The sequence below is a fragment of the Prosopis cineraria genome, unplaced genomic scaffold (genome assembly GCF_029017545.1).
Source record: "Prosopis cineraria cultivar Desert tree isolate PC_DT_omini unplaced genomic scaffold, ASM2901754v1 PC3, whole genome shotgun sequence".
Lineage (NCBI taxonomy): Eukaryota > Viridiplantae > Streptophyta > Magnoliopsida > Fabales > Fabaceae > Prosopis > Prosopis cineraria.
This window is the reverse complement of record NW_026555334.1, coordinates 32,637,366-32,660,818: the sequence shown is the minus strand read 5'-3', so window position 1 is coordinate 32,660,818 and position 23,453 is coordinate 32,637,366. Positions and strand designations below refer to the sequence as shown.

The 23,453-nt window shown below is 35.9% G+C and overlaps 3 protein-coding genes across 3 annotated transcripts; 1 reads left to right on the top strand and 2 right to left on the bottom strand.

The window, feature by feature from the left end:
* Positions 1-2,337: 2,337 nt before the first annotated feature.
* LOC129304873 (alpha-1,4 glucan phosphorylase L isozyme, chloroplastic/amyloplastic) lies at positions 2,338-12,672 on the top strand. The gene is made up of 15 exons (XM_054944702.1): positions 2,338-2,875; positions 3,735-3,976; positions 4,071-4,172; positions 4,933-5,109; positions 5,224-5,499; positions 5,852-6,123; positions 6,214-6,331; positions 6,410-6,826; positions 7,157-7,309; positions 8,242-8,370; positions 8,739-8,975; positions 10,261-10,337; positions 11,157-11,343; positions 11,595-11,795; positions 12,205-12,672. Exons 1-15 carry the CDS (start codon positions 2,659-2,661, stop codon positions 12,319-12,321), a joined length of 2,922 nt encoding a protein of 973 aa, XP_054800677.1. The 5' UTR covers positions 2,338-2,658; the 3' UTR covers positions 12,322-12,672.
* Positions 12,673-13,419: 747 nt separating this feature from the next.
* Positions 13,420-16,060, bottom strand: LOC129304874 (uncharacterized). Its single transcript, XM_054944703.1, has 2 exons — positions 15,421-16,060; positions 13,420-14,030 (listed from the first exon to the last, which is right to left on the bottom strand). The coding sequence occupies exons 1-2, from the start codon at positions 15,838-15,840 to the stop codon at positions 13,458-13,460; spliced, it is 993 nt and encodes a 330-aa protein (XP_054800678.1). The 5' UTR covers positions 15,841-16,060; the 3' UTR covers positions 13,420-13,457.
* Positions 16,061-17,009: 949 nt separating this feature from the next.
* LOC129306177 (UDP-glucose 6-dehydrogenase 1) lies at positions 17,010-19,974 on the bottom strand. The gene is made up of 2 exons (XM_054946605.1): positions 19,828-19,974; positions 17,010-18,709 (listed from the first exon to the last, which is right to left on the bottom strand). The coding sequence occupies exon 2, from the start codon at positions 18,689-18,691 to the stop codon at positions 17,249-17,251; it is 1,443 nt and encodes a 480-aa protein (XP_054802580.1). The 5' UTR covers positions 18,692-18,709; positions 19,828-19,974; the 3' UTR covers positions 17,010-17,248.
* Positions 19,975-23,453: the final 3,479 nt, after the last annotated feature.

The following is a 23,453-nucleotide window of genomic DNA, read 5'->3' as shown; positions in this document are numbered from 1 at the left end:
CTTTAAAAGAATTGTGACATTTGAAGAGACCTGATTATCATTTATATATTTTGGTTGAATTTTATTGTTATTTTTTCAAAGATATTCTCCCACTATTTAATTTACCAAATAATCAATTTCAACAAATTATAACTCAACATAATTTGAAAAACTCAAACAATCATGTAATTTCCCATCTAGTGTCCCAAATTTTCAAACAATAAAATTTCAATAAAATAATTTTGCAAAATTTTATAGTATGTTAAAAAAGCTAAAATTAAATCCGCAGAACATTAAACAATTGAATGGCACGTAAAATAAATTCTCGCATATACAAATTGAACGGCAAACATATATACACACACATATATTGACAAAAACATGATTTATGTAGCTCAAAAATAATTTCCGCAACTATACCAAAATGGCCCAAAAACATTTAGATCTCAGAATAGGGCCCAAAATAATTTCCATAAAATAAAATCATCAATTTAGATGAACAATAAAATTTTGAAAAAAGCCATAGCCAAATAAATTTATTTATCCCAAGATAATTTCTGGAATCCAACGAAAAATGCCTTAATTAACAAAATAATTTTAGAAATCCAAAACTATTCCTTTTCCAGGCTAGAATAGCTAATTCAGAAGATTTTTTTTTGAGAAAATTGTTTTAAGATCTCACTCAAGACAATTAATTACTTTCAAGTTCATTGATTATTTGACCATTATTGTATTATTTTTTTAAATTCAGTTGCTAATGAATTTGAAAGTAATTAATTACATTAAGTGAAACTTGTATAGTTTTTGTAAAAAAATAAAAAAATACCATAACTATTCAGCCCAAAAATTGGCCCAAAAAGAAAAAAAGTGATGGAAACTGAGGAGCAGTTGTCACTAGTCAATAAACCCTCTCAAAGTATGACAATTTATTGTATGTTAACTCAACCTCTATTTATAACCGACCCTCATTATTTAATTTAGATTGAGCAAATATCTAAATCTAGATACAATTAATTAATTGGGGCCACACTCAGGATATTTTATTATCCTTAATGATATCTCGTAATTCAATGATATCTTAAACTGGGATATTTGATTTAAAGCAATTTTTATAAATATTATACAAATATATATATAATAAGAAATCTATTTGTCACAGTATATGATATGAAAATTAGGAATTATCTAACAGGCAATAGAATCTGAGGAGGAGGAGGACAAATATGAAATATCAACCTGCTCCCATCTCCCGCCGCGCAATACTTATATACGGAGGGCATGATTTCCGTTTTCCAATAATTGAAGGCTTGGACGATTGAAGGGACTTTGACAGAGACTCCAACGGTGCTTCGCAAAACTTGTGCATCAATATCCCCTTCATTATTCTTCTGCCATATAATTATAGCCTGAGAATCTTCTGAAATCAATCTCTTTAAAAGATAGCGAAGGCGAGATCTTGCTATTGTCATCAACGCATAAAAAGTGCATAAACTTGGCAAACTTTAGAATATACTGTGTGACTGTGTGTGTATATACTAGAAAATTGGGAAAATATTTCGCAGTTCGCACAGCACAATGACCAAGAGTGTTCTTTAAATTATTAACCCATAATTCCATGACAATTGAACCGGCCGCGTTCAAAGAGATTGGCAACTGTAGATTTAACTGTTACCAATCTCTCCGCAAACAAAGCTAAGGATTTGAAATCATTCCAATTACGAGTATCTAATAACTCACCACTTGTCATGGCTGAAATTAAACCCTGGATTTTCGTATAACTATATTAATTAATTAATTAATTAATTTTAATTAATGCCTATATATGACTTCAACTTGCACGTGCCCCCCTTCCCAGCAAAATTATTATCTATTGTATTCACTCAGTGCTGCTTATTTAGTTCTGAAATAGGTTAAGATTTATTTATGAAAAAAATAATGCAATCCTACAACTATCAAAAGAAGTTTTTAACCAAAACAAAGTGCGGCACACTGGTGTGTCACCAGTCATGAGACAAGTGCCACGTAAAACGGAATAGCTTGACCAGACAAAGCATCCGTGTCCTCCATTTCTTGGTGTGCAACTTGAAAAAATAATAAAACAAATGGCTCCAGATTCACGTACCAAAATTTATCATGTTAATTGTGCATTTAACTGCTATTATACATAGTATAGGGAAACTTGCTCAAAAGGTCCTCCATTCACTGATTAACGTCCTTTACCAGGGACAAATCAGGTCCTTGTGCACAATTAAATTGGTGAGGGAGGACTTTTGAGCAATTTTTCCTAGTATATAATAATGGAGGGGAAAAAAAACGTAAATTTACACATTAATGTATGCCGGGCGAAATCAAAGTAAGAAGAGCAAAGAGTCACAGGCTGACAGTACTAAGAAAGGGAAAGCATAGCGGTGACGCGTCACGTGGCACCCAGTATAAAGAACCAGCAGTCCAGTTACAGAGGCTGCATGAAGATGTGATAACACGCAACAAAATCTTCTTTGGACGGAAGCCTTTGCGTTGGCTTTGAATTTTGATAATGGGGTTCGAGGGCTCGTGATTCGACATTTTCCATTTTTCAACGCCAACTTCATTGGAAAGAGAAACCGAATTCGTTTCTGAAGATAATAAAACTCTCTCGCTCTCACAGTAGCCTCACTGTGATCTCAGATAGAAATAGCAATGGCGACATTGCAGTTACCTGTGAATCCAACCAGAACGGATGCATTTTCTCGTTGCAATTCCATTTCTGGACTTATCGGCCTCACCTCCAAATGCTCCAAATCGAGGCTGTTGCTGATCGGAAGGACGGTGAAGTCACGGTATCTGAGGAGGTCTTTTTTGGTGAAGAATGTCTCCAGTAGTGAGGCAGCGCAGACACTGAAGGATCCTGGGCAAGGTCTGAATTTTTTTTTCCCCTCTCTCTAGCCTGAATTTTCTAAGGATTTTTGATGATTCAGATCTCTGATGTTTAGTCCATCTGCAGATTAGGTTTTGACTTTTGATCCTATTGTTTTAGTCTCAGCTTTGGTTGCTTGATAGTTAATACGTAAGCCGTAGGGATAATGAATGGTTATACAATTCGAGTGATCTCATCCTTTTTTATTCCACTGGAATTTTGTATTTGCTCGTTTCAAAATTCTAGAAACATTTATTTCACAGTGAATCTTTAGACTATGACTTTTTTAAACTTTTGCATGGATTTTATGACACGGTATGCCATACTTTCTCTTCCTACATTTTACCTTGTTATCATAGAAAAAAGATTGAAATCTTAGTAGCCTGTCAGGAACGCATCATAAGTTCTGCTCTATCTTGATATCTCAATTTTCAACCTTCAAGTTCTTATCCAACACATTCGGTGGTGTCCAAAGCTGCTCCAGGGATGTAGTTGTAGGATTGGTTGTTGAGAATCATCTTAGTAAGCTGGCTTATTGTTGCAATGAGCCATGGCATGTTACTTAGCAGTTCATAGGTTTGGATCTTTTTTTTGTGATGACATGGTAATGTGTTTTGTTGCTGGAGATGTGGTATACTGTAGTCAAGAAGCAGTCCCTACACAAGATAAACTTTGTCCAAGCGAAGGACAGCTATTTTCAATTTTTTTTTTTGGTTTCTGTATATTTAATTGGGTGTGGGAACTAGAGATGACATGGAAGCATTTTGATAGAGATTAATCCTCACTTTTGCGTGTTACTGACAATTATATAGGGTTTAGAGTGATCTCATTAATCGTTACTATTTGTGGATTGTTTTAGAAGCTGCTTCAACCACCCTCATCCCAATGACACAAGACGCTGAGTCTATTGCCTCGAGTATCAAATACCATGCAGAGTTCACTCCAATGTTTTCTCCTGAGAAATTTGAACTTCCGAAGGCTTTCTTTGCAACTGCACAGAGTGTGCGGGATGCGCTCATAATAAACTGGAATGCTACTTATGATTACTATGACAATCTAAACGTTAAGCAGGCATATTACCTTTCAATGGAATTTCTTCAGGTTTGTGAGGACTTTAACCGTAAGAATATTTTGACAACCGTTCAAAACATTTTTCATATTTAAAACTTGTTTTATGTATCATTCTATCTTTCAGGGTAGAGCTTTGCTTAATGCAATTGGAAATCTAGAGCTCACTGGTCCCTATGCAGAGGCATTGAGCAAGTTTGGTCATAAATTAGAAGATGTGGCATGCCACGTGAGATATTTCCTGTCTTAAAACATGTCTTTGTTTAAATTTTATAGTGCCATTTTGTGTTTTCTGTATTTGTTGGCTTGAGTCATTGTCTGTCTAATGCAAAGCATCTCAGCATCCAATCGACCGTTTTCCTAATTTCACCTTCATGGGGTAAGGCTAACATAAAAGCTTCAGAACCTTGTATGAAAAATCATATAAATTTACAGCACCTTGCGATTCTCACTTATGAGACAGACAAGGTTCATTTTGAAGTCATCTACTATGTTGTTGGTTTGGTCATTGTTCACACGAGTGGAGAATGATAGGAGCTACATTATTATAATAATTCAATGTCTTGCTCTGACTGTTAAAAATGCTCATCAAATTCCATATATATATATATATTTGAAATTTTGAGGTCCAACAATAGGTAATATAATGTGTTAAAGTGAAGCTCAACATAATAATAGCTGAAGCAAGTGTAACGAAATATCTGTACTGCAAATAAGCATTACAGTCTTCACCATGGATGAGAATTCTTTTGCAAAGGAGTTCTTCAAACTTTCGAGAAAATACACACTACAGTTTCAACGGCTGGGAGACGTGCTGCATTGTCTTATCATGTTCCTTTTCCTGCTTCTTTTCTTTGAGACGTTTCAAGACTGTACATGTTGCCACTTCTCTACCACCAAAGCAACGAGAGAAGTCTACTACTATTTCTTTAATATTTTGGTGCACTTTCTCTAGTGGAGTTATTATCCTTTTTGGATGATTATATTAGGAGCCAGATGCTGCACTTGGAAATGGGGGTCTTGGGAGGTTGGCCTCGTGTTTTTTGGACTCCTTGGCAACCTTGAATTACCCAGCATGGGGATATGGACTTAGATACAAGTATGGCTTATTTAAACAGCTGATTACCAAGGATGGACAGGAGGAAGTTGCTGAAAGTTGGCTTGAGGTTTGCATGAGTACTGATCAACAATTTGTCATGTCATATATCAGACTTTAACATATTAACTTTAGGCCTTTTCATACTCTTAACATTTTCCTTACTTGAAACCTTTTCTCACAGATGGGCAATCCCTGGGAGATTGTCAGAAATGATGTCTCGTATCCTGTAAAGTTTTATGGCAAGGTCGTTCCAGGAGCAGATGGGAAAAAACATTGGATTGGGGGAGAAGATATAAAAGCTGTTGCACATGATGTTCCAATCCCTGGATATAAAACTAAATCCACAATCAACCTGAGACTTTGGTCTGCAAAGACTGCATCAGAAGATTTTGATTTATATGCTTTCAATGCTGGCAAGCACACTGAAGCATATGAGGCTCTAGCAAATGCTGAAAAGGTACTTTGGATGCATTTACCATGTGTAACTATATTTCATGTGGTCTGTTACTATATTTCACAGTCTGTTATATTTTATTAAATAACTTCTTTCAGAAAAGGTAATTAAACTTGAATCTGGTAGAAGTGTTTGAATGAGTAATGTATATCATGATAGCATCTAAGTTGCTCAGCCAACTGACAGTAAACGTATAGCTTTCTTAGATTATATCTTCACTATTTAGTAAGTCTCTATCTAATGATCCATGGAACCTTGGAGGCTATGTCCTCTTCAAACTAGTTAGTTGCTACTTCTTTAAAATGTTAATGGGAAATGAAACTACATTTTTTATATTGTTCTGTTGCAAATGCAGATATGTTATATACTCTACCCTGGTGATGAATCAATAGAAGGCAAGATCCTTCGTTTAAAGCAACAATATACTTTGTGTTCAGCTTCTCTCCAAGACATAATTGCACGATTTGAGAGAAGATCAGGAACAACTGTGAATTGGGAACAATTTCCTGAAAAGGTTGCAGTGCAGATGAATGATACTCACCCGACCCTGTGCATCCCAGAGCTAATGAGAATCTTGATAGATGTAAAAGGTTTAAGCTGGAAGGATGCTTGGAATATTACTCAAAGGTAACGTAATGGTTCATTTTTCTTTCTGCATTTCTTTTACCAAATATTATTTTATTGATTGAAAGCTTGTTATCTGCCACAATGATCAAGGACTGTAGCATATACAAATCATACTGTTCTGCCAGAGGCATTGGAGAAGTGGAGCTTGGACCTCATGCAGAAATTACTTCCTCGCCATGTTGAGATCATAGAAATGATTGATGAAGAGGTAATATTGAAATATCTCCATAGAACTCTTACTTTAGAGTTTGGCCATTAACTTGTTTCTGATGTTCATTCTTTGCAGCTGAGTCAGACAATAATTGCTGAATATGGCACAGCAGATTTAAACTTATTAGAGAAAAAATTGAAGGAAATGAGGATTCTTGAAAATGTTGAATTACCTGCAGAATATGCAGATTTATTTATTAAACCCAAGGAGGCTGTTGCTATTTCTAGTGAAGGGCTTCAGGATGCAGAAGAAGATGGAAAAGAAGAGGAGGAGGAAGAGGAGGAAGAAGCAGCAGCGGCAACTGGTAAAATGGATGGAACAGACGAAAGTCACACTGAGGATGAGGAGGAGCAGTTGCCAGAGCCACTACCTGAACCACCAAAATTGGTCCATATGGCTAATCTTTGTGTTGTGGGCGGTCATGCAGTGAATGGGGTTGCAGAGATACATAGTGAAATTGTGAAGGATGAAGTATTCAATTCATTTTATAAGGTGAATATGTCAAATGGCTTCGCCATTGAGTGGTTTGGTTGAGGGAGGTTTTTCTAATTATGCTCTTATCCATTTTCTTTGTTCAGGTTAATTACGAACTTAAGATTTTTATAATTATGGAAAAAGCATAGAAGCAGTTATTTCCATCTTAGCCACTTTTAAACAATCACATATTGCTTTTTCCATAAATATGACTTCCCACTTTTTTATCTTCCTTTCTTACCAGTCCTACAAACTTTTTCCAGCAATTCCTTCTTTTCTTAAAGTTTGGATTTATGATGAGACCAAAATGAATTGTTTTCCGTATCATTGACCTCTGCACTTGCACAGTTGTGGCCTGAGAAATTCCAAAACAAGACCAACGGGGTCACACCAAGAAGATGGATCAGGTTTTGCAATCCAAATTTGAGCAACATAATAACTGAGTGGCTAGGAACAGAAGATTGGGTGTTAAATACTGAAAAGTTGGCTGAACTACGAAAAGTAATTATCTAATCTTTCTCTTTGGTACAATTATGAATCTTATGGTTGTGAAATTGAAACATAGATATTACTTTTTAGTTGTTGGTTTCAACCTCTTTTTTTCCATGATGCTTCTAAAATGCTTGTATACAATTTTGATCAACTCACCAAATTGAATTGAGAATACCATGTATATGGCTTTTTTTCCTTTGGCCTAATGTTGATAGGATTGAAAGAGCAAGATGAAATTGGATCAGAGCTATAGGAAGTCCAGCTCAAGAGATCAAGGATCTATATATATATAAAGGAGACTCAAAAACATATTACACTTTAAAATCATGCCCATTTTTGCACTGGAGTATTTTCAATAAATTAAATGAGCAATTTTTTTTTTTTTTGGTGAACATTCAATGAGAAATTTTAATACGTAAGACATGCCCAAATTTTCTAATCTGCTTAGAAGTTTCAAACCTAAGAATTGAAATTAGGAATTGAAATCCTTAAATGCAGATTTTTTCAGAGTAAACAACAGAAAATCAAGAATTGTGGCTACTTCTAGTAGTCTTCTAAATGTATCTACCCTGCACCACCAAATATCCTTGAATACAACAATTTCAAATGAAAATATATGTTCCGCCAAAGCATATCAAATATCTAACTCATTAATTGTATATAAATTCCTACTGATTCTAGGGTGTGCCTGATATTATTGAGCTTCCTTAACATATATATTAGGCGTGACTCTAAAATTGGTGTTCACTGCTTCTTCAGCTGAAGGAGTCTGCATTTTATATGGATTGTAATTTGTAGTACACCTTGAAATTAGTATGCCATGGTTCACTATTTACCCCTGTTGTGTATTTCCTGCATCTTCAAAGTCAGTTAATGTTCTATTCAATTTGATTTCTTAGTGTTGATAATTCATGCTGAGCAGATTAGTGGCATGTATTTAGTTTGCAGATAATGAGGATATGCAGATCCAGTGGAGGGAAGCAAAGAGGAGTAACAAGATGAAGGTTGTTGAATTTCTCAGACAAAAAACAGGGTATTCTGTCAGTCCTGATGCAATGTTTGACATCCAGGTCTGATGCTGTCTTAGAATTTTTCTTTCTTGCACATCCACTTTTGATTGGGCTAAGTTTTAAACGTGGTGTAGAACCTCAATGAGGAAGTAAAGGATTTAAAAGGTGTATCATGATTGTCTATATCTGAAACGTTACAGCTAAAATCTTTGGCAGCCCTTTGAAGTTTTTGTCAGCTTAATGGATTAATTCAACTGGATTAATGGGATTGAATAATGCCATATGCTAAGTGTGCATTTGTACAAGCTATTCATAGCCAACTTTTTTAAATTTTGAAGCTGTCCCTGTCTCCCTGCACTGTTGTTGCTTGTATCAACAGTTTATAGTTTATAACTGTAGCTTTTGTCCAACTGAATGGACTTATTTAGGTAAAGAGAATCCATGAATATAAGCGACAGTTGTTGAACATTCTGGGAATTGTTTACCGCTACAAGATGATGAAAGAAATGAGTGCTGCTGAAAGGAATGCAAAATTTGTTCCTCGAGTTTGTATCTTTGGGGGAAAGGCATTTGCTACATATGTGCAGGCCAAGAGAATTGTGAAATTTATCACAGATGTTGGAGCTACAATAAATCATGATCCTGAAATAGGAGATCTTCTTAAGGTAAAAATGACTTTCTTTTTTGAGAGTTCTTTTTTCGTTTTTGTACTTCTTCAACAGCTAATCCATTTAACATTGTCATATTAAGCTGCTACAGGGTAACATACTGATATTAAACTTGGTAAATGGTTCTCAGGTTTCTGCTGGGTCATCTGTTTGATTCTGATGGTTTACAAGCACTTTGCTGTTGTACTGTGAATTTATAATGAATGTGCAAAGTCACAGACAAACTTGATTGTACCTTAATGAGAATAAAATCTTGCTAGCGGAAGCCCATTATATGTGGCAGTCCGAGGCCCACATGTAAATTACCCAAAGATAAAGGGAAAAAAATGAAAAGGAAGAGCCAATTAAAGTCTCAAAACATTTCATGAACTGTGTATTCATGACAGTACGCCAATTAATTTGAAATCTTATTCAGCAAATTTTTCTTTTGGCTAATGCAGTTTCGAGGTGCCTTTATGGCAATCTTGAGCTTCATCATTAGTCCTTCCACTCTCATCTTTGATATCAGCTTCCACCTTAGGATAAATCACATTTTTCTTTTAACTTGGTCTACAATATAATTCTCTTAAATGATTATGGACCTCAATCTTTTGGGGAAAAAATTACAGATGGAGTTAATAAAGATCCTAGTAGCTTTGCCAATTAACCCTTTTTTTTTTTGGCCAAATTGCCAATTAACACTTGACACTATATATTTTAGGTGGATTTGTTGCATTGCTTCTTGTTTCTATGATGCCTGTACGGCTGTATCTGATAAAATGTTTATGAACTTGCAGCAAAGTCTTTATATTGTTTTGAAGCCTTTTATTCTTCTTGGAAACTTTCATTACTAGTAATGCCACTTAAATAATGACAATCCATGGAAAGCTTTGCATGTAAACTTGCGAGAAGTTACTTGTCAACCTTGATATAGTTTTTCAATAAGACATTTGAAATTTTCTTATAAAAAATAAAGCTTGTCAACATCCCAGTTATCTAATATGCTACTTTTACAGGTAAAACTGTTCTTTTTCATTGATTAAATTGTAAAAATTAGGAGAGAATTTACGTGAATGATTTGCAAGTTTTGCTTAAGAACTCTGTATTTTATTGTCTAATATGCACTTATCTTTTTAGACCTTGGTGGTATGCTAAAATATCTATGATAAAATGGTTCTCGTCGAAGTGAAATATTTTTAGTCATAAATACTATAAATATTTCTCATTGTTCTTTGTTTAGTCATTTTTCTGCTTATTATATCATTTATAATATTATATCATTCATTTATTCGTGATTATTCAGGTTGTTTTTGTCCCTGATTACAATGTCAGTGTTGCTGAGATCCTTATTCCTGCAAGTGAATTGTCACAACATATCAGGTAGTTTTATTTGCTATATTTGGTTATATATATAGATATAAATTCTATTCTTTTGCTGGTTGCTTCTTTATTGGATTTATGGTCAGGCTTACCAGTCTCTGCCATTTTTATAGATCCCAGCTTAAAGCTTGAAGTGGTTGTTTTTCCTCATAAGCATAAGCTGATAAGCACCTTTTGTTAATGATATATATATATATATATATATATCTATATAAGGAAAAATATTGATAGAGAGAAAAGAAAGAACAGCTTGTAGGATAGGACAGCCTCAAACACGAAATAGCTAAAAAAACATAAAAGCATATAGCCCTTTAAAGCTAATACATGTAGTAGAGCTGGGCAATCTCTTTTCGCATCAGGTAAAGTGATTCCCTTATCAAACCCATATGCAAAGTATCCAAGAGGAGCTGTATATAAATGTCATACCGCAAGATATGCTACAGTTAAGATATGTGCCTTCTGAAAATGCATTTAAACCTTTCCAACCTTCCTAATCAGAGAATTCATGAATTACATATTGTTGCAAAGTTATCCTGTTAGTTGATGCCAAACTTTTAAATAACTCAAGAGAAACGGTTCTTGCGATACAAGGACAATGTGTATTAGTATCGCATTGAGTTTTGTGAGTCAAACTATTTTTGGATGTTAGGACAATGTATATCAGTATCACATTGTGTTCTGTGAATCTATTTAATTCGACCAAGAATGGAGCTGTAGAAGTAATCTCCAAATGGTGGGACATTATAGTTAATATCACTATTTCTTTGATCTCTAGCCACGGTGTCTAACCTAGTCCTTCCTGTTTACCTCCATCTTTAGTACTGCTGGAATGGAGGCCAGTGGAACAAGCAACATGAAATTTGCCATGAATGGCTGCTTACTGATTGGAACATTGGATGGGGCCAACGTTGAAATAAGGGAAGAAGTTGGAGCAGACAACTTCTTCCTCTTTGGTGCCAAGGCTCATGAAATTGCTGGACTTCGGAAAGAAAGAGCTGAGGGAAAGGTTAGTCTTATACTGTTACTTATCCAATGCCTACCTGGTGAGCCATTGTACTCTGTACTGTTGATATTCTTGATGCCATTATGTTTGGAGCAAAACACGATCCTCCCTACAAGTTTTATGTTTTAGTCATTGTCAGATTTTCTTTTTTCAAAATAGAAAATCCTGATAAGTGGTTTTGCACAAATTTTTTGTTGGTGAAATCCTGAAAGCGTGTTGTTTCCTTTATAACCTTAGCTGGCCTTTTGATGTAGTTTGTGCCTGATCCAAGATTTGAAGAAGTTAAAGAATTCGTCAGAAGTGGTGCTTTTGGGCATCACAACTATGATGAATTGATGGGATCGTTAGAAGGAAATGAAGGGTTTGGCCGCGCGGATTATTTCCTTGTGGGAAAGGACTTCCCCAGCTACATAGAATGCCAAGAAAAGGTCAATGAGGCATATCGAGATCAAAGAGTGAGTTCATGAATTTTTTTTTTTTTTTTTTTATTCACGTGCTGATAAACTCCGCTGTACTCTAGAGTTCATGAGATGTTCACGACCCAGGGGAGCGTGAGCTAACTCCATGTTTGTTAATCACACGCCCAAATTATATTTTCGTGCTTTCATTTATGTTTTTATCATGTCATGCAAGGCGTACATCACTTGATTATATTTGGTATTTCATATGCATGGCTCATTCTACTTTTCTTGACATTAAATAATCCAGGGTAGTTTTACACGTTTACTCTTTAGGCATGGATTATATATTGCCCAGATTTGGCCCTTCATGAGTCAGCTTTTCTTAGGAATTATCAAGTACCACATTAGACTGTGTTATTTCATGTGAATGTGTGGCATTAACACCTGAATCGTGTGGATGCAGACATGGACACGAATGTCAATATTGAATACAGCAGGCTCTCACAAGTTTAGCAGTGACCGCACGATTCACGAATACGCCCGAGATATATGGAACATTGATCCAGTCCCATTACCTTAGAAGATGGATGTCTTCATATCATCATACCTAGCAGCAAAAATATGGGTGCTCCTCTCATGGCCCTGGTGATCACGGCTTTCGGTTTATCATATTTCCCCTGAAAATAAATAAAGCCTTGGGAAGACTCCAGAGTAGCGGCATTTGAACATAACTGCGGCTATGTTTTTCAGCGCCAATAAGCCTGCATCCTTCTTTTTCTTGTTTCTGTGTGGCACCAGAACTGAAATAAAGTTCTTTCTATTGGCTGCAGATGCACGATAAAAGTAAAATATATGGTGAATTTTGCTCCTAAGTGTGTTAATTGATATGATGAATATAGAGATCCTCATGTGGTGGGATATCACTATATAAGTCGTGTTAATTGATATGTGATGAGTATAGAGATACTCGTGGCAGGATATCACTGCATGGAAACATTTTAACGCATGAGTGCTGAAATATGCTATTAATGGATTATAAATAGAACTCTTATTATAAATTTTATATTGAAAAATTTTTGGTAAAAAAATATATCATTATATAAAGCCAGAGTAAAAAGTTTAGAATGGATTCCGTTGTCGACTAAGATGGCCATCTCGTACGTGACCGGAGAACGTGAAAATGAAAACTAACGCAACAACGATAATCATCAGGATAATGCATCAGAAACACTACCGAAAATGCATCCAAGTTCCTGAGTTGCAAATTAAACGTCCGTGTGTTATGTGGGGCATTTAATATCTTCATGCAAAATTCTTTTATTAGGGACATGAAAGTAGGGCAATTGTTTTGAAGCCCAAATCCCCATTTCAAAAGAACAAATAAAGAAAAGGTGCGTCAAACCCTGTGGCTTTTTCTTCTTGTCTTTTGTTTGGTAGAAAAGAGGGCAAAACCCAGATTACATTAGAAATTCTAAACATCAACTGGGGATTGAAATCCCAAACAATCTTTCTGCACAACTCTGGCATTATATTGGTTCTTCATACTCGGCACAACCGCACGCATGATGTGTTAGCTGCCACTTCAGTTGTCTCTGTTCCAACTCTCTTCATATGAAACTAAACAATACTATGAAACAAGCAACGTTGGATTTTGCTAGATCAATATGACTAAACAATGTAACTCAAAAAATTGTAATCAGCTCGCTTTTACTTATGTTAAGAAGCTTGTTTCTTCATCATAGCAGCATGCTTTTGCCCTGCAAGATGATAATTAAATACCGTCTCGCTATTACAGACCACATTACATATTGTACAGATTTTAACTGCTTCTGCGGCTGCCCCACCTTCAAGAACCTTCTTTTTCTTTTTCTCCAAATCTTCTGGTGTTTCAATCGCTTTCCTTTTACCCTTACCACCAGATTTGCTCTTCACCCCCACCGCTTGAGGTACTATCACTGGATTAGATGCTGCCGGTTGAGGTCCTATCACTGGATTAGATGATGCTGCGGGTGAAACGGGAACTTGTGGTGGCCTTAATGCTTCTTTTAGTTTCTCCAAGTTCTTCTTGTGCTTCTTTCCTAACTTATGCTGGTCCAGAACATCCTTGCTGGTACAATCTATCTTGCAAACTTCACAATATGCAGATTGGACAACCTTAGTTTTTGGTTTCTTTGGGCGTTTCTTCCATGCCCCATTTCCATGAGGTTGAGTTGTTGTGTTGGCCCACCATGCGGAGTTAGTATTTGCAGTAGATAATTGCTCTGATCCAGTTGAAGCCACGGGGATAGCCTACTCATAATAATACACAATGCAATAACACATGAGATGAGATAGGGGCAATCATCATTCCATTCCTTTCCATGCAGAGTTCCAACAGTAAACAAATCAACACGTTGAATATCCAAGTGTACTTGTAAACCACGTTTCAACTCCCTCTCAACAAAATAGGAGCACGCATTGTTTCCTTTCTCAATCACTCATTGCATAAGTACGTAATTAAGAAAAATAACATGTACTCCACATCTACAGCAAACATGATTTGATCCATCGTGCCAAGGTGACAAACTTTGAACAGATTCATACGTTTTTAACTTCATTATGGCCAAAACAAATGAAGCATCCATTGAGATGAAATTCTAAAAAATAGGAATTGGGAAACAGGAAAAGCATGTGCGTCACTAATTAATGAATAGTCTGAATTATGAAATATAGTTTTAGTTAGAAGTTTAAATCTTAAAAATATATCAAAAGATGACCGTTGTAAAAAAAAGGGGTGGGAGAGGCAGATAAAGTAAAGTCAAAGTAGTAAAACTCCATACATTCAAATTGGCAACAATTTTTAGTTTAAAATTTTTAAATTGAAGCTCAGTTCAAAAAGAAAAGATTTGAATAGAAAACATTGTTTTCCTTAGCTTCAAGGATCACAGAGAAACAATTAGGAATTTGCTCAAGTGCTCCATGAATTCTGAAATTGAAATAGCTCAGCAAATTATATCAAAAGGCTCATTTGAAAGAAGCTATGTTATCCTCAAGATTCTCTTACTAATCAACCTTCCTAAATTCAAGAAGTGGTTTTAAGAATTTAGGCCAGAACATTTATTGCATGGCACATACCAAGGACGGAAATGGATCCAGTGCGAGGTGAGATTGAGTGGTGTGCAAGAAGAATAAACAATGCCCTATGTTTTTTAGCATTTTAGCTTAGAATCAGCATCATTTGGTCTCCTCACACGCCACTCAAAATGACCATGCACTTACTCTGGATCTCATCAAGGACACAGCAAATTTCAAATTATTCATCATTAGAAACATATCAACTGGCATAAATCATTAACTAAATGTCATAAACCAAGGATAGGCAACTTATTAACCACTAAGAGATATAGCTTTAGAAATACATGTTCCCAATACTTCAGCTAACCAGTTAAAAAAATATTCAAGTGTTGTCAATCAATTTTAGATAATTACAAGCTGCTTCACGTAGTGTCAGGCTCCAGCACATAAACTTGAAACCAGAACATAGCTTCATCTATCCTTCATTTACAATCCAAACCTCAAACAGTATAGTCATCCCTTCCAAATTTTAAGACATTAATTATCGATTACCTCAATCCATCTCACGCCACCACAATAAACACAGCATGAAAATTTAAAGGAATGAAGAAAGAAAAGAACATACAGCTCCATAGCCAAGCGGGTCTGCCCCGAACTGCCTAACGGCCTCCCTAGCAGCCCAATTCAGAACATTTGGGTCAAAATAGTATCCGGAACTCGAATCTGCAATAGGGTTGTGAGCATACGAGTAATCAGCATGGGCTTCATGAGTCAGATGGCCAACTAAATTGGAGGCCAAGGGGGCATAGGAAGGAACAGCAGGAGGGTTCACCCCAGATTCCGCGGCCGTGCCACAGTGAAATTCTTGAGTCGCAATAGAAGATTGAGGTTGAGGGTCTACAGAAGAAGGATTAGGGTTTTGAAGGTATAATTGATAATGGGGAGGACAGGATGCAGGAAAATAAGTGGCTACAGATTGTGGGTAAGAAGACAGGGGCGCTGGCGTTGGATTTGGCTGCAATCCAGGCACAGTGGTGTAGTCCATTGGATTTTCAATTTCATAGAGAGGCAGTGGATGGAGGGGACAGAATCATGTAGAGGAAAGGAAGATGAAGATGCACTGTTTGCACTGTTTCCGACTCCGTGATGAAGATTGAATAGCACTGTAGCAGTTCGTGTTGAAACGGAACCAAGGTCGACCTTTTGTGTAAGAGATGGAGGCCCAGCAATGGAGAATCAACAACTATCGGTTGATCCAACTGCCTCAGACATGGGCTCGGGGAGATTTTTCCGTAGTCCAGAAAGAGAATTTCACCCTTGTATTTTTTTTAGAGAAAAATCCGTCGAGGACTTGTAATTAATTTTCTCCAAGAAAATACATTTTCTTGCAAAGTAGAATATATACAATGCAAGAAAATATACATAAAGAATTACGTTGTAATTAATTATAAATGAATGTAGAATATATTATATACTACCTCCGTTTAAAAGTATAAGGCATTTTTAAACAAATCTCATGTTTCAATAAAGTAGTTATCTACTTCTAAACTAGCCTTATTTTTTTATATTTACCTCTATTAAACACACTACAATGAATATAAAATTATTATCAATAGTGCCATTTAAAAAAAACAAGAATTACATTTCGAAAGATTAAAATTGCCTTACATTTTTTAAAATCTAACTTTCAAAAAATATTTTATATTTTTTAATAGAGAGAGTACAATGTAATGCCAACAAAGTGTAATTCTTTATGCAAAGTAGAATCTCACTGTAATTCTTTACGTATAATTTCTTGAGAAATTGAATCTTAGGGAATGCACTCTGTATAATTTTCTCAAAGATTAATGTGTCCCATGCATATTTTCTTGGAACGTACAAGGAGCACATTATAAAATTTATTATATTTACTCCCTAAGATTCGACCCATGTATATTTTCTTGGAATGTACTAGTACACAACCATCACAAATGAATCATATTGTAATCCTACTTTGCAAGTTGGTTTTTTTAATCCAAAAAAAAAAAAATCCAATCCCCTTTGCAAGCTGGCCCAAGCAAATGGCGCCACGTCTGACAATTTGAATGATCTACTACATTTCGAGTCACGAACCTCGTTTTTTCTTAGATATATTGATGGGGCGCAAGCACAATGCGATTCTCGCGGGGTGAATATGTGGTTTTCAAAATTACAACAATAGATAACAACAGCGGATTTATCAAATAAAAACAAGTTTCCCTAGTAAATTCATAACATCCAGATAATAATGAAATGGGTTACAAAAAGCAAGGCAAAACATAAAGCCTTTTTACTTTCCCTGATTTTTTTTTTTACCCATTTTGTGCCAACTACAAAGGGAAAGAAAAAAAAAAGGACCAAAAGAAAAACTCTTGTGGAAATAATAAAGAATCAGACTGAGTGGGAACGCCTCCCCTTAATCAAATGATCCTGTTTCAAGCCACTGCTGGCATGTCCTTAAGCCATGGGTCCAGTGGCTTACCAATGGAGTAAACGATGAAGCCAATCTCACGCAACTTATCCAAATCCACAATGTTCCTGCCATCGAACACAAAGGCTGGCTTCTGCATGTTGTCATATATCTTCTGATAATCAAGAGTCTTGAACTCATCCCACTCAGTCAGAATGCAAAGAGCATGTGCATCCTTTGTTGCCGCGTAGGCATCCCAAACCACACTGACTTGCTTCACCGTGGAAGGGCTCATGGGCTGCAAGTGGATGGGATGGTCCCAATCAAACTTGTTCATTGTGAGATCCCTCTGGATTTGCTCTTCAGTAACTTGTGGATCATATATGCTCAGGCGAGCTTTGTCACCCAGCAGTCCCTTGCAAACGTCAATGGCCGGGGTCTCACGAGTGTCCCCGGTATCTTTTTTGAAGGCAAATCCCAGAATGGCAATCTTCTTGTTAGCAACTGTGTTGAACATGGAGGAAACAACACGGTTCACGAAACGGCTCTTCTGATAGTCATTGATCTTAATGACTTGTTTCCAGTACTCTGCCACCTCTGGAAGGCCATTGCACTCACAGATGTAAACAAGGTTCAAGATGTCTTTCTGGAAGCAGGATCCACCAAAGCCAACACTAGCATTAAGGAACTTGGGCCCAATCCTTGTGTCTGTACCAACAGCAAAGGACACCTGTTTGACATTTGCACCAGTGGCCTCACAGAGTGCTGACATGGCATTGACAGACGAAATTCTCTGGGCCAAGAAGGCATTAGCAGCAAGCTTAGACAGCTCTGCAGACCAGAGATTTGTGGTAAGAATTCGATCCTCAGGAACCCATTGAGCATAAACATCCTTCAATGCTTGGATGGCCTTTTGTCCTTCGGGAGTCTCCCGACCACCAATGAGCACTCGGTCTGGTTTGAAAAGATCTTGGATGGCAGTTCCCTCAGCAAGGAATTCTGGGTTAGATAGAATCTGGAATTTAATCCCCTTGCCATTGTGGGTAAGGATTTTCTCAATGGCCTCCGCAGTTTTGACTGGGACAGTAGATTTTTCAACCACGATTTTGTCAGATTTTGAGACATCAGCAATCATGCGAGCAGCACTCTCCCAGTATGTCAAGTCTGCTGCTTTCCCAGCTCCAAGACCCCTAGTTTTGGTTGGGGTGTTAACTGAGACAAACACAATATCAGCTTCGTAGACATGTTTTTCCACATCAGTGCTGAAGAACAGGTTCTTGCCACGGCATTGCTTTACAACATCGTCAAGGCCTGGCTCATAGATAGGAAGCTGGTCGCTGTTCCAGGCTGCAATACGGGATACAGAGATATCAACGACAGCCACTTCAATGGAGGGGCACTTAAGTGCAATGACAGCCATGGTAGGTCCCCCGACATATCCAGCACCAATGCAGCAAATCTTCACCATTTTTCCTCTTTTAATAACCTATATAAAACAGGCTCAAATGGATAGGTAAAAACACAATGATACAGCAATAACAACTTTCATACGAAGCACTTGCCTTGAAGTAGTACCACATCATACTAAGGTCTATATTGCAATTTACAACTATTTCATCATAATGAAAGAGGAAGCAAGTCTTAGCAATCCCTATCTTAAAAATTCAACAAATAATAAATATATCATTGAACAATACAAAAGTGTATAAAATTTCCGTGAGCAAACATTTTCCTCCCAAACAGAACCAAGCTGCAAATTCCATTCTGTCTCGCATAATCTTATACTAAGCGATAACAATAGAAAAACATCCACTGAGGCACGATTTCAAGCAGTCTCCATGCGTTTTGTTTGCATTGAAGATTCACGAATAGTTCAAGCATGATTGATACAGACTACCAAAAGACTGGTGAGCAGAACAAAGTGTCACTACGTTCCAACTGGGTGGAAACTAGAATGACGTATTCAAACGTATTAGACTCAAAGGTCGGTGCGAGATCTATACCAAATGAAAGCAACTCCGGAAAATAAAAACAATCCAACTTGTTTTCTTCCAGTAGCCATAAAAAGAGATTAGGAGAAACCAGATCTAATACATGAATGCAAAAGTTGATACTTTTATCATTAGCTTTCAGGATGACTATAGGTTGACTACTGGCGATCAGTCTTACGAACGCAATATTTGTAGATCTAGCTCAAATCGGAGAATCACAAACGAATTGCTGGCGATCTCTATAAATCAAACATGAATTCTAGTAGATCCGTAATCAACCAGCTTCACATAAGAAAAGCCAAACAACAAAAGCTGATACCGAACAGCATTGAATTAAGCATAGAAACGGACAGCTGAAATAACTAACAACGTTAAAAAAAATGGGGGCACGGATCCGCAGATTATAGAACAAATCAGAACCAAAACCATCAATTACTAAGGACTAGATAATCCATTTTCTTAAGATGAACTGGTGAAGCGAAACTTAACCAGAATGGCCGGTTCTAACGTAACACCAGAGACCGGAGTCAACAGCAACTAAAAAATTGACAAAAATCTCACAGGAGAAGAATCAAATCAGGGAATGGAAGTATGAAAACTGACAGAATTTTACCTTTCCAGGTGATTCACTACGAAATGGGAAAAAACAAGGGATCACAGAAGCCGAGAGAAGGAAAGGAAGAAAGAAGACGAGGTCCGTAGGAGAGCGGGACTGAGGAGAATATATAGCAACGGAAACAAAGAGGCAGTGGACGTGTAATTACCAAAAAGGACAAAGACATGTGAAAACGCTGCTCCGGTTGGTGGGAAGGGTCACATTTGGCACTTGGCAGGAGGAGAACGACAGGGGCAAAGTCGAGAAGTAAAGTGAAATGACCGAAGTGCCATTAGATTATTGGTTAGTTCATTTTCACAATGAAAGTCAAAGTCTGGGAGCGAAACTGGCAATGAGGGGTTTCCAGCTTTGCACGCGTTCGCCGCACAATGGAACCGATTCCTCCTCTGCGAATCAGTGTGTCAACTTCAATTCCTTTGTCTTTATTGTCCTTTGTTCCATTCTCATGTTATATGGGAACGAGAATAAATCCTGGCTGGCATGCATGGCTGTGCAATAAATTATCCTCCACTGAAATTTATTTGGCTAATTAATACAACTTTATGGCAACTCATGTGTTAGTTGTGCATTTTCCCCATGTTTTGTATTTTGTAAATGTTAGATTGAGTGACTACTTATATATAATTGGAACCCTCAACTACTAATCTTATCCTGTCCTCGCTCTAATTGACCGTAACTTTATTTTGATCTCTTGCATTTGGAGTATTAATTAGATTATTAGGCATTTACTAATCTTAGCAACAAATTGTTTGATTAAACTGATAAATTGTATTTTGTTGTATATTAGATGAACAAAATACAAGGACATGAAAAATATTTTTTATAGGTTATCCTAGAATCCACTATGTAATACTACGTAGATTGCCTGCTAGTTTCATTGGCTATAAATTATGAAAATGATATTACATTTAAATTATTACATTAAAATATGCTTATATGTGAGGGGACTTCTCCTTGGAAAGATTAAGAGCATGTTTGAATTAAATCTTAACTTAAATTAGGAGGGACCAAACTTAAGTTGGGATCTTAAAAGCTTCATCTATCATATTTGGATAACAAAAAATAATCAACCTTAATTAGGGTCCAAACCAACGTATTTGTCAAAGTTCAACCACCTAGCTTTTCCATCAGCGTTGGGTGTCCAGATATGTAGTTGGAGCATTAAATGCTTTTTAAATTTTTTATTCTCTCTCTTCAATTGCTTGCTCTCTACTCAGATCATCGTCATTGCCGTTCCTATGGTTGCTCTGGCTCGCCCTTCACTCTCCCAAGCTTGTTGGATCTAACGAGAGATCACAGCTACAACTGCCATCGCCGCTAAGACCTGATCTCCATCGTGTGTGCAATGTGTTGCTCGCTCTGATTCACAGTGCTGTCTTCTCCCTCTTCATTCATGAGTGGCATGATTTCTTCTCCTCTGCCTTCACAAGTCTCTACTTTTCATGAGTGTGCTCGCCGCCGTCTAATCCCTCGCCGCAAATCTGACTAGAGATTATGCTCACCATTGTTGTTGCTGTTCAATCTTTTGTCAACTGAACCAGTGCTCATGGTGTTTTTGGCACAAATGGAGATACCCTAAAGCATGGCAAAGCTAATTTGCATGGAGAAGACAAGGTAAGTTGGAGAAGAGAAGGAACATGTTGTCAACGGTGAAGGTGATGTCTATGAAAATGTTGCAGATAAGGTCAAAGAAGGTGGTGTTGGTGAAATATAGCATTTGGCGAGGTTGAGACCGATCTACTGGTGCTTCTGCAAAAGTAATCTAATATTATAAATAATAGTTAATAGTTAATACTTAACACCTCATTTTATATATATATTGTTTTTTTAAATTTAAATTTAAAGTTTAATTTTTTTAAAGAAGATCAAATTACACTATTTATTAAATTTTAATTATATATAGACTATAATTTATCATTTCATTCATGCTCTGTTTAAAAATTTTGATTTTAAAACAATTAATTTATCTTAGATATTTTAAGTCTAACTTTTTAAATGCAATCTAAAGTTTATGATTTGTTTTCTTAAAAATATCAAATTGGTCACAAAAATATAGACAACAAAATTTATACCCATTTTTGTCATTATATATCTTAACTGACTTTTGAATCAATCATCCAAACAATTTTTAATTTGTTCAACTGATTTATAAAAAAAAATATCCAAACATAAATTACATTAAAGTTATAGACATTTTTTCTAACTTTAATTTGCTAATCTTGGTTAAATCTTAACTTTAATTATAAACTTTTTTAATCCAAACACACACTAAATTGAAATAATAATTTTACCTGACGATCAGATCAAACAAACACCGCTTTGATGGTGGAGGCAAAAATAGGCTTTTTTAAGTCCATCATTTAAGCGTAAAATAATTTCCAGATTCTTTCTTAGGCTGGTAAAGCTTACTCTATATATGTAAATTTCATTTTTCTTGTAAGAGTAGAACAAATATATTTTCTTTTAGCTGTAGTGTGTATATATATATATATATTAACAGTAATGAAGTGGAATGGAATTATATACATTAGTGATTAGATTATGTAATAATAAATCATATGCTGGGGAAGAAAAAAAAGGCTTGTGGTTAGACGATACTTAATTCATGAAGGTGATGTGTGATTGAAGAAAGAAGTAGTAGATTCAAACTCTTTTATAATGAGAAGTAACTTATTTAATAATCAATGTTGACTGTGAAATGAAGAGGTTTCTTTATATACTTTCAAGTTATGTCTACGCATTTTTGTCCTTGTGGTGCGTGGGCGTGTACAGCCATTGCATAACTAATTGTCTAATATATTGTTTTTTCAGGAAAAAAAAAATAACGTGACTTGTTTCGGCACACCAAGGATTTTATTGTTGAAAAAACAGAGAGAGAGAGAATGGTTGAATTATCACCGTGATCGGGTAATTTATAGGGAAAAGATTATGGTTTATCACAAAAAAGAAAAGGTAAATATGAAAAAGGAGTCTCTGTCGAAAAAGAGCATGATTTTGAGTAGATCTGAAATTTGTATTTGTCATTCATATATTAAGAAAAGAATTGAATGCTATGGAAGGTCAAAATTAGAATGTGATTGAGAAGGATTTATATAAACATGATTTAGATGTGCTTTTAGGTGAAGATGGAGGCACCATCATTGTACAGATTCTCCCTAAAGCAGTCTTCACAAACTTGAAAACTAAGAATGGACTTTGCTTGAGAGGTTAGAAATTGTTAGAGTGCATTTGAAGCTATAAAAGATCTTAAAAACTTTTTTTTAACTAAAAAAAATGTTTCCTTTCATAGCAATGATAGCTCAAAGACTTCACATGCAGAGATGATCAATAATCACATTTTTTTTCTTAAAAAAGTTAAGTATTATAGTCTCAATCGTTGAATTTACAAAGAAATACTGGGCCAAAAATAATTAATTACAAAGAAGTACATTTTCAAGCCACAATCATACCTAATCACCATTTTTTCCGTGTGAAATCACCAAATCTCCAGACTTAACCTTTGACAAAACTTTTGGATAAATTTTAAACAAGCATTTTTTTTAAAAAAAAATTACATTGAAATTCCCCACAAAAAAAATTAATTATTATAAAATTTATTAACAATTGAACTAAACTATATGAAT

Bases quoted from the DNA above. Each gene is read 5' to 3' on its own strand.
- LOC129306177 (XM_054946605.1), bottom strand. From the start codon at position 18,691: ATGGTGAAGATTTGCTGCATTGGTGCTGGATATGTCGGGGGACCTACC.
- LOC129304873 (XM_054944702.1), top strand. From the start codon at position 2,659: ATGGCGACATTGCAGTTACCTGTGAATCCAACCAGAACGGATGCATTT. The intron at 3,977-4,070 runs GTTTGTGAGGAC...TCTATCTTTCAG, and splicing joins TTTCAATGGAATTTCTTCAG to GGTAGAGCTTTGCTTAATGC. The intron at 11,344-11,594 runs GTTAGTCTTATA...CTTTTGATGTAG, and splicing joins AAGAAAGAGCTGAGGGAAAG to TTTGTGCCTGATCCAAGATT.
- LOC129304874 (XM_054944703.1), bottom strand. From the start codon at position 15,840: ATGGACTACACCACTGTGCCTGGATTGCAGCCAAATCCAACGCCAGCG. The intron at 14,031-15,420 runs GTATGTTCTTTT...TATTATGAGTAG, and splicing joins ACCCGCTTGGCTATGGAGCT to GCTATCCCCGTGGCTTCAAC.